The 10,860-nt window shown below is 42.1% G+C and overlaps 1 protein-coding gene across 1 annotated transcript; it reads right to left on the reverse strand.

Annotated features, from left to right (window-relative positions):
• Positions 1-3,718: 3,718 nt before the first annotated feature.
• Positions 3,719-6,610, reverse strand: SLITRK3 (SLIT and NTRK like family member 3). Its single transcript, XM_015821614.1, has one exon. The coding sequence runs from the start codon at positions 6,608-6,610 to the stop codon at positions 3,719-3,721; it is 2,892 nt and encodes a 963-aa protein (XP_015677100.1).
• Between the last annotated feature and the right edge of the window lie 4,250 nt (positions 6,611-10,860).

Consider the following 10,860-nt stretch of genomic DNA (forward strand, 5'->3'; position numbering starts at 1 on the left):
AGAAACTCTGTATTAGAAATTATTAGCAGCAGATGCTTTAGGAACTCAGATGTAGCCAGGAATCATTAAGATAAAAGTTCTTTGTACATCTTAAACTTAACACAGCTATTGTAACAATTATTGTGCTGAATCTTGATATACTTTTTCACTACAATCATATACAAAGTTAGTTCTATCCAGCATGAATCTATCATACCTGAAAATGCCACCCCTTTCAATCTAATTTCCTGTTGCTGGATTTTGAACAGTATTATGTAGCCAAATTCTAGATTCTTTCTTCCTATGTGGAATAGAGCTATTTTCTCTATTATGGAATAAAGGAATAATCATCTTTATGTAGTGTAGGGAGGGGGACTGTATCCACTTTACACACGAAAAATGACAGTAGTAAAATAAGACTTTAGGGGAGAAGCCAATGGCTCAATCCAGTTAAGACCACAGGCCTGAGTAAGTTCTAGAAAGCTATTGCAACTCAGAGTAGATGGACCAGTGACATAAATGTTTCTGGACATAAAGCATACTTAACTAAAACCACAGTCAACTATACTACACATTTTATGACTTGAGCTTTGTACACAAGTTTACTTTGATTCAATATGCCTATGATTAATAGCACAAAGATACCACAAAGCAAAAACTGAGCTTTTGTTACTGCCTTGCTAAGTGTAGTTCATGGATCAATTATTGCAAATAAGATTCAGTAAGTAAATGCAATGTTGTACTGTTTTCAATCCAACTGTCTGGGTGGAAGAGCCTACATTTAATTTCTATTATTATTAAGTGGGATACATCTCATATTATTGCCAAGTAGGTGAATATAAAGGGAAAACTCAAGAGTAAGATCTTCAAGATCTTGAACTAGCTTAATTTTCAGAGCTCCGATTTTTACCAGGCTATAGAACAGGATAAGGTGAGTTTCCTATTCCAGTTTATTTTATTTTTATTTTTAAAGGAACACATCCTGAGTGATTAGCAACCATATGAACATATATTTTACACCCAAGATCGCAAGTTATGCACTGAATCCTTAACTAAATTAGAACAAACAAATCATGGATCAAGAGTGTGAGAGGCAAATAGGTTCCCCATCCCACCCCACCTCATTTTACAAGTAGAGACACTTTAAATTCCCTGGATAACATTTTAGTAAGACAAATAAATTGCTTTTATGACTTATTTTATTTTGTAAATACATTTCCCCTCTCTTCATGAGTGTGTGTCTGTGTGTCTGTGTTATATAAATATAAAAACCATTGCTTGAAATCATCAGAAACAGGGTACCCCCACCATATTGGTACATACTAAAGGAGGTACTCTCCACAGTTTCCCTTTAGTTTGATTTTTATCTTCATGTAAGGCATTAGTGACGTCTGGTGAATTACATTCAACGTGATGATTTTCTATTAAGGGCAGATTCGGGATTCCAAATGGATAGGCTGTGTGCACCATTCAAAAGTAGCCTCTGGTCTCCGGGTGGCATTTCTGGAGCTTGGGTGCCATCTACTGGCCATACGGGACGGATATTTTTTTTCTCCACCAAGGAAATCTTTTCCTTCGGATTTTTTTCATGTGTCAACTCAGTTCTACAAGAAACAAGATACCAGCTAGATACCTTGGAAAGGAAATAAATGAAACAAGCAAACTTTTTTTTTTTTTGCTGTTGCTTCTTTTCACACTAGTAAAAATGGTTTGGGGAAAAAAATGCTCTATGAAGTCAATTTGGCAATATAGCAATTATAAAGTAAAAGAGAAGATATATTAAAAAAATATCCATAGCAAACACAACAAAACCACTTCATTATCTCAGCCGAAACTATGATTTCAGTAAAGCAAATGGGAGTTTGTAGGTTAAAAAAAGTTACTAGGCCTAATTTTCTGTTATAGAAAAAGAGGAAAAAAAGCAACATGCCCACACACTGTTAAAAAAAATGTTGAAATTTATGCCTCCCATCCTAAAAATAATATATAATATATTCAATATATTTTAAAAATCTAAACTTCCAAAGGGAGGGGGTTTAAATTTAAATAAAATGACTTTTCCTTGCATTCCTTGGAGCAAAACATAAATAATGGTACCAATAATTTTAAAGAATTAAATAAATCTATTGCATATTTTTATGTAGGAACTCACTCTGATAAAAGCATAACAAATTGAAATGGAGGAAAACAGAAGGAGCAGAAGGGAAAAGGGAAAAGAAAGAAAGAGATTGAAAATCAGATTTTAAAAATTCAAAATAGCATTTTGATAGAAAAATTGCAGAGATTGTTATTTTTGTTATATTCTATTAACATCACAATAGATTGTACTGGTATTAATAAAACAACATGGACTTAACGGGCAGCAAGGGTATGAACAGGGTATAGCTCAAGTTTTTAAAATTCAAGCTTTTGTATCTTCTAATATATATCTATTATTTTTTTCAAAATGTTTTATTAGGAAAGCTATACCAGACGCATCACTGTACAATGATTAAACATTACCTTTACAATTGATATTTACTTGAAAGTACAGAATAAATATATGCACATTTGTATTTGTGTCTGTGTGTGAGAGCGTGTCTGTGTGAGAGCAAGAAAGAGAAAAAAGAAAGAACATTAAAAGTGCTTCTTCTAAGAAATACCTGTGATTGGTACCCAGTGAGTTTTATTTTTCTCCCACCTGTACACTTATTATGTTGGAGTCTTAATTAGAAGTGTGGCTGCGATTGAATAGAACAGTAATGAACTTTTAAAAAATAATAATAATGATGAAACTGACCTTTTCTTCCCCACAGGAATGCCACAAAAGAGACCAAGAGCTGGAAATCTTGGCTTAAAATGATAATTTTAGGCTAGCAATGTCTCTGATCTCCCTTACACAACATTTATTGTGGAAAATGGAGGGAGAGTGGGCACCTTGCAATGACAGAGGAAGCTGATCGAAGAAGGCTGGGAATAGAAAGTTAAGACTGAGATTGGGGACTTGTGTGTGCGTGTAGGTGAGAAAGAAGTGAGAGAAGAGAGTGAAAACATTAACAGAGGACAACTCCATCCCCCCAAAAGCAGTTTCCAGACATGCAGCTAACTGCATTTTTGTTGTTATTCACCCCACTTTTGTATTCTTTTAAATAAATGTACAGAATCTGTGCCATGATAAAAGGGGGGGAAGCTGAAGATGTTTTGAGTCCACCTCCCACTGTTCAACATAAAAAATAGAATGGAAAGATTTGTGTTTCTATAGTGTTTTGTTTCTTAAAAGAAAGAGTGAAGGCGCAAGAGAGAGAGAGAAAGAAAGGAGGAGGAGGAGGAGGAGGAGGAGGAGGAGGAGGAGGAGGAGGAAAAAGAGGGGGAGGATAGTACACACAGAATTTTACTTTGTCAGGATCAAGACAAAGTTCCCCCATGATGCTAATTAATAATAATATTCTTATATCTTAGACAACATGGCACAGTCAAAGTCTCAGGTTTTTGTTTTTCAATATAAAAAAATAATGATTGATTAACATCTGCTGGCAAAAGTCTGCAAAGGCACTTTTATCGATTAATGATCATCTGAGTTAGGCCCTTCCTCCAAACCAACAACTGGCAGGGGGGAAGCACAGAGCTGTATCTTCTAGTATCAGCATGCGGTGGTTGGGGGAGGAAAGGGAGAGGAGCAGATGGGATGTGAGGGTGCTCTGGGGCAGGGAAGGGAGTGGGAGATGCTGGAATTTGGCTGTAAAAAGCTAGACGTTTTTTCTCAAAACCTATAAGTGGTCTTCTCCAGGACTTCGAGGTAATCCGGCTTGGTTTGGAGTTTGGCCCTTAACTCGAGGTATTCGCTTTGGGGGGGTTGATGATGTTCTGGGAAGCCCTTACCAGCTGAGAAGAGAAGAGTTTCTTTCAGCCTGGCGTCCTGTTGTAGGTCTGGATATTGCATGCCAGGGGGGTGCACGTGCAGTTCCTTTAATTTGGGCACTGTGCCATATAGGCAGTCCACAAAGCCCACTGAGCATGGAGGGACCAATGGGGGCCTCTCCCTGTTGTCTAGAATGGCACCACTAGGAGGGAAGAGTACTACCCCACCATTCTTCTCATGGTGGAAGACAGGCGGCACCAGGGCTAGCTCCCCCAAGAGAGGAATCCCCCCAACAACTCCTCCTCCAGATGGCTGAGGGTGTGGGTGATGGTTGGTTGTCACTATGGTGTTGAGCTGTGAGCTGGACACTGCCAGATTCCATTCCTTTTCCTTCTCCAGCAAGGTCCTATAGCAGCTACTGTTCCCACTCTCCTTAGTGGGGTCAGCAAAGTGTTCCCCAACACAGCTACTACCTCCATTGCCACCTCCTAGAAGTATGTCCCCAGGTTGCCCAGATTCTCCTGCTATAACTTCATCTTCTTCACGCGGCTTGTAGATGGGATTGTTGCACATCTGGGTTACCGGATGGGGGATGTAATCATAAACATGACCCAAAGGGGGTGCCTTCTCTGGGGATGCACTCATTCCACCACCTCCTCCACCGCCTCCCTCCTCGAAGAGGTGATGACATTGCATCTGGATGCCCGTTAAGTCAAGGGCTTCCTGCCGCTGTTGGTTCCGGAAAGGGAGCTTCTTGCGCCGTCGGCGTAAGACAAAGGCAAACAAGCCTGCAGCAATGAAGACTGCAGAGAAGAACAGCACAAGTAGACTAAGGATGAGCACAGAGAGTGGTACTGGCCCTCCTCCAGCAGGGGGTAGCTCATAGGGTGAGGGACTGGTAGGACTTGGGTGACCTGATGGTGGTGGGGCTGGCGAGGCAGTGGCAACATGTAACATTTCTGGACACAACACCTCCAACTCAACAGAGCGGACATCTCTATTAGTAAGGTTCTCTGGGCTGGCACAAAGGACATCCCCCACCACAATGACAGAACTGATCGTCTCGATCCACTGCTTGAGAGGCACCAGATCACACGTGCAATCCCAAGGATTGAGCTTCAGGTCTATCTGGACAATGGCATTAAGGTGCTCCAACACACCAGCCACAGGCAGGTACAGGAATTTGTTGTTCCGCAGGTTGAGTCTGGCCAGGGATGTGCCAGCAAAGGCATCAGTAGGCAGGGTCCTCAGGAGATTGTCATTGAGGAAGAGCAGCTTCAGGTTAGGCATGAGACTGAAGGCGGCGGGCTGGATCACCCTGATCTGATTGTACTCAAAGTACAGATAATGCAAGCACTGCAAGCCTCTGAACATGCCTGGGGTCAACTTCTCAATGTCATTGCCATTCAAGTACAGGCTTTTCAGATTAGGCAAGTTAATAAAAGCCCCATCCTGCACATACGAGATCCGATTGTTCCCAAGATGCAGAAGATCCAAGGAAGAAAAATTCCAGAAATCTGAACGGTAAATTTTTTGTATCAAATTCCCACTCAGGTAGAGTTTCTTGGCATTGATGGGCCTGGGCAAGAGCTCAGAAATGTTGTGGAACCCTCTTTCCTTGCAGTTGACAGTTAAACCCAAATCATTGATGTGCAAACTGCAAGAGCAGCCGGTAGGACATATGATGGGTATAGGTGGCCTCGTCTGGTATGCAGCAATCGGAGGCTGGTTGGGTGCAGGGTACAGGCCTCGGGGTGTAGGTGGTGGTTTGGGAGCCCTGGGCTGTTTTGTTGGCTTGGGCTGCTTAACGGACGTTTTATATTCAACAGAGGAAGCAGTGAAATGGAAGGAGGACAACATGGAAGAAGGTTTAGTAGGCCAAGCATTTTCCTTGCTTGAGGATAACTGAGGAACACCAACGCTGACAAGTTCTGAGTCAGACAACATGGGGCAGAGTTTATTTCTTTTGATTTCCCTCAAGTCCTTGCCGTGAAAATGAAAGGGGGTCTCACACGTAATGTCTCCCACAAGGGCAGTATACGGAATGCGCTCCAGCCAGCTTTTCAGCTGAACTATTTCACAAGTACAGTTCCAAGGGTTCTCTTCCAACTGAATCTCCATCAAGCTCCTACCGATGTGGTCCAGCATCCCTCGATAGGAAAGTACTTTCAACCTATTCCCACGCAAGTCCAAGTGAGTCAGAGACACCGACTTAAACAAATTAGTGGGAAGCATGGGAATTAGATTGTCATTTAAGATCAGGACCCGGAGTTTACTCAGGTTTCGAAATGCCCCACTTTCGATTCGCTTAATAACATTGTAATCTGCCTGCAGATATTCCAGACTCTCTAATCCCAGGAAAGTATCATTTCGGAAAATGTCTAGTTTATTCTCATGCAGGTACAGTCGCTTCAGAATTTTGAGCCCATTAAAGGCCCCCGTCTGAATGTCTTGCAGTGCGTTGTTGCCAAGGTTAATAGAAACAGCATTGTTCAAGTGGAGAAAACTGTTTGTGTATAATCTTCTCATGGAGTTTCTCTGCAGGTAAAGTTTGAAAGGTCTTGACCATGATTCTGTTATCTGGCTAATATTTATAAATCCCTTGTTGTCGCAGTGTATATGAAAAAGGCTTTCTTTGACTTCACAGTAACAAGGATCAAAGCAGGGTTCCTCAATTTCCTCTGAGTCCTCTATCAAAGGAATGGGGGTAGTCCATGCTACTGCAATTGTGCTTAGAAGGGTAATCCACAGCATCCTTCTCTGACGGGGCGGATCTGCCATCGAAGGCTTCATGGTTCGGAGGGATTACGAGACTGTAATGAGAATCAACAACACAAAGGGATTACAATTGATTGGTATTTTTGAGCAATCCGATGGGGGAGAGAAGGAATGAGTTTTCGGGAATTCCTCTCTTCATCACAAAAGGGGAAAAAATCAACAACCTAGCAGCACGAGTGGTATATACTTACTTTCTTACTCAAGTGATATCCAAACATTTAATCAGACAGTGGCCTTTTTCCCTCCCCCCACTTGTCTTCATCTAATGTTGCTTAGTACATAACACCATAACGAGGAAGAAAATGAAGGCTGTAGGGCCTGTGTTGTAAATGATCTAAAAACATTTTCCCCCAAAACCGAGACAATCTTCAGGAAGCAGATGATGTGCACAAGCTCAGCCTCAGATTCATATTTGCATTAATTAGAAATGAAAAGATGCGGCTGAAAAGAGATGTTTCCCCCCCCCTTTTAATCTGTATACAGATACTCAATTAAGGGTACAGGTTATCACTGTAAGCAAACATACACTTAACTTTCAAGTGATGGGATCCCACCAGGGGAATGTCCAATTTTACCTAACACTACAACAGACATTATTGAAGAAAATGAGGACAAACAAGTTTCCAATATTTCTGATTCCTAAAGAAATGCTTGCGACTGGAATTAGAAACTAAATACTGTACATAGCAGCAATGCCAGACTCAAAACAAGAAGAAAATTAAGCCTCTGCTCTTCCCAGCACCCAAAACCAAATTAACATAACTGGAATATAGTACCAGATAAAAAAGCATACTCCATATTAATCATTTCAGCTGATTAAAGCATTTAGAGATGATTAATCTTTGGAAAGAACCTGCTGTGCCATCTACAGATCCAAGTTGAAGGCTAAGCAATGAAAAGGCTGATACGGAGATTGTCTGGCTGTACATTGAAAGAGGAGGGGGGATACTTTGAATGATGATGACTTGTGCTCAGAAGTCTACCCAAGGCTGATCCAGCAAGGGAAAGGAGGAATGGAGGAAGATTGAAACTTGGGAGAAGATAAAAGACTTTTGCATCAACCATAAGCAAAATAATCATTCCTTTCTAGTAAAAGCTGTCCCCACCACACACACACACACACACATAAGAATCTACTTAAAGGAGGCTTACCAGAACACAATGACCTACACAGGTTTTTCATATTGTCTTTGTTTCCTGGATTCTTTCTTCCACTGCCCCCCCCCCTCATTCCAATACAGAAGAAAAGATCACTGTTAAAGACTAGGCATCCTGACAAAGATTGGGGAGGGGGCCTTCGCAGCCTTCCCATTCAGAGGTTTGCCAAGAGTCCTGGTATTTAGTTGTGCTGCCCTCGCAGCAAAGATAGATGGATTCTCTTGCACTTCCTCCATACAGGAGAAGACACTTCAATTCCTCCCTCCTGTTAAATAAAGGGGGGGGGGGAAGAACCCTTCATGGTAAAAGGTCATATTTAGGAAGAAAAACTGGGAGGGAGGAGTTAGTGGGATTCACAGTAGGAAAGAAAGCAAAGGACCAATTCGGAAATGAAGGAAATTAGGGAGCCCTGTAGGAAGAGAATATATGAATAGGGAGGGGGAGGGAAAGGATCTCTCAGTTCAGCATTTTCATTTCACTCTTTGCTTAGACAAGCAAGCACAACGACAAATGTGTGAGATCCAGATCCAGAAAAAAAAGAAAAGCTTCTACTTACCAGGCTTGAAGGAGAGATTTTTAGCACATTTGGAGAGCAGAAAAAAAGAGGGAGGGAAAAAAAAAAAAACCTGGCAAACCTTACTTTAGCAAAATAAAGGGGAAAAAACAAAAAGACGTATATGCAAAGAGCGTCCCCGGTTTCTTCTTTTTTTTTAAGTTGCAAAAATAAATAAATAAAGGATTGCTGGTTTCTCTTTCTCTCTGCTCTGATTCTATACTCTAGCTTGGGAGCTGAAGCAAAAAGGAAGGGGGGCGAGCAAGCACAGATGAGACGTGGTAGGAATGCAATGAGCTTCTTTAGGATGCAGAGATACTGCTTGGCACAGTCGATGGAGGAGGGAGGAGAAGGGGGCTGCTGCAGGCTCCCAGTTCTGCTCTTGCTAAGCTGCCTAGGCTGGGTACCACCACTCATCTTTGGGAAAGAAAGAGAAGGAAGGGTCTGGGGTGGAAGACCAGCCAAGGAGGGGGAGCAGACCTTCTCCCCTGCACTCTGGATGCCTCTATAGACCTTATTGCCTCCGGATCAGTTTTCCCCACCATGTACTAGAGCTTCAGGAAGACACACTTGGCACCCAATCGGAAGCACGCACCTGGGAAGTCCTGCCTGACTGTACAGGGTTTGCCCCCTGCTTCTGTAAAGACGAGGACGGGGAGGAAGAATGTATTATATATCTAGATATATGGGTATCTATATAGGAAGAGGTCAGAAGTGGGGGAACTCTAAGAGGATGGGGGAGGTTGGAACCGAAATGCCAGAAAGGATTTGAACTGGAGGTTCTGCCTGCCCTCCCTTCCCCTGAAAAATAATCTAGGGGGGGGTGAATAGGGAAGCCCCTTGGGCTATCCAACATTCAGATTCCACCAAATTCTTGAGAGTAGCAGACCTTAAGGCCATTCAAGGCAGGAACTTAGGTTCTTAGATTCTCTGCAGTTCTCTGTCAAACCTAAATCTGTCCCAGGAGAATAAAATACAAGAGCAGCTCTGTGTCTTTTGTGTGTGTCTAGATATGTGTGTCTAAACAAGGACCTTTTCTCTTGCCTTACTTTTTCCTATTCTTCACATCCTCTTTCTCTCCCCCCACCTCCCCATTGCTCTAGAAAGTCTTTGCTCTCCGTTCCACTAGGCTATTGAAAAAAAAAATCCTCCAGAACCAAGGGTTGGGTGACAAGGGACCTCTTTCTACCCAAAAAGAAATAATGGACAAATTTAAGGACTGCTGCCCTTCCTCTTATCAAGATATCTGCCTCCCCCTTTCTCCCCTTCTTGCAAATTCCTCTTTCAAATAAATCTACCTGGAGGATAGGTTGCCTGGTGGTAGAAGAAAAGAAAAAGGAAAGCTCTAAGATCAATTTCTGTCTGAATCCAAGAAGATAAAAAGAAAAGGAGACTGGAAGGTAAAAGAAAATTCAGCCTGTGTAGAAAATAGGGGGCAAGCGATTAAAATAAACAACGGAGGGGGCAAATCATGGTTACACAAGAGCATCCAAAAAAGGTTTGCTGATGTAAGAATCTCCTCTGGACAATCCAGCAAATGGAGTTGATGCTCAGTATTATTATTATTATTATTATTATTATTATTATTATTATTATTATTATTATTATTATTATTATTATTATTATTATTATTATTAAAAAAAAACCTCAGGATCAGTTTGGTCATCATTAACTCAAGTTCTGTGAAAGCTGAGGTTGTATTAGTCCATCCCCTGGCTTCCAAAATTTCCTAAACCTTCCTGCCCTGCCTAAAATTCTCCCAGGGGTGGAAACTACAAACTTTATGTTTGCCAATTACTCTCGTAAATGGACTTCATTTAGAGATCAAATGGACTTCATTTAGAGAACAGTGATAGAGATATCACTGTTTATCAACTGGTTTCAATCAGGGAGGAAGGGGCCTTGTCAGCAAAATCCAGTTGCAGCCTAGAAAATGGATTTGGATGGTTGCTTTGTGCTTTCCCCCCTTGAAGGGGGGTAGAGAGGGGGTGAGGCTGGCAGGTGGCAGTGCCATTGGATCCTTTGGGACTCTCCCCCCCTCCACTCTATTTCTGCTCTCCCTATCACACTCAGAGAACTGGGATTCTTACAACCATTGAAAGATAGGTTGAGTGATGGGTTCGAAATCAGCAGGCTTGCAAGGAATGAGAGACGCTGTGCCTGAACTACTCTCTTAGGAGGCCCCACAAGGGTTACCCCGAGGTGACTGTGTCCTCACACTTTAAATAGTTCCATAGGCAGTCACAGCAACAGCCACCTTGTTCCCGTGTCCTCTGGCACCATGGCAGTGCCTCCTTAGTTGCTGAGGAAAAAAAAAAAGCAGCGTGGTCCTTTATTGCTTTAAATGCCAACGACAGAAATTACTGGTTTGAAAGGCAAGGATATATTTATGCAATTTCTTGGAGAGCTGGGGAAAGGAGATGGGGGGGGGGGGGCGCGGGAAGAACCTTAGAAATGAAATGGAGGGAAATTGGCCGGAGGCAGTACATACCACAGCTCTTTTCCTGCACGAACAAGGTCTGGGGGAATCCTTCTTCGCAATACAACCAGAGCA

The sequence above is a fragment of the Protobothrops mucrosquamatus genome, unplaced genomic scaffold (assembly GCF_001527695.2).
Source record: "Protobothrops mucrosquamatus isolate PMUCROS unplaced genomic scaffold, P.Mucros_1.0 scaffold1364, whole genome shotgun sequence".
NCBI classification, from domain to species: Eukaryota; Metazoa; Chordata; class Lepidosauria; order Squamata; family Viperidae; genus Protobothrops; species Protobothrops mucrosquamatus.

What these genes read in the sequence shown, in the direction of transcription:
- SLITRK3 (XM_015821614.1), bottom strand. Translation starts at nt 6,610, where the DNA reads ATGAAGCCTTCGATGGCAGATCCGCCCCGTCAGAGAAGGATGCTGTGG.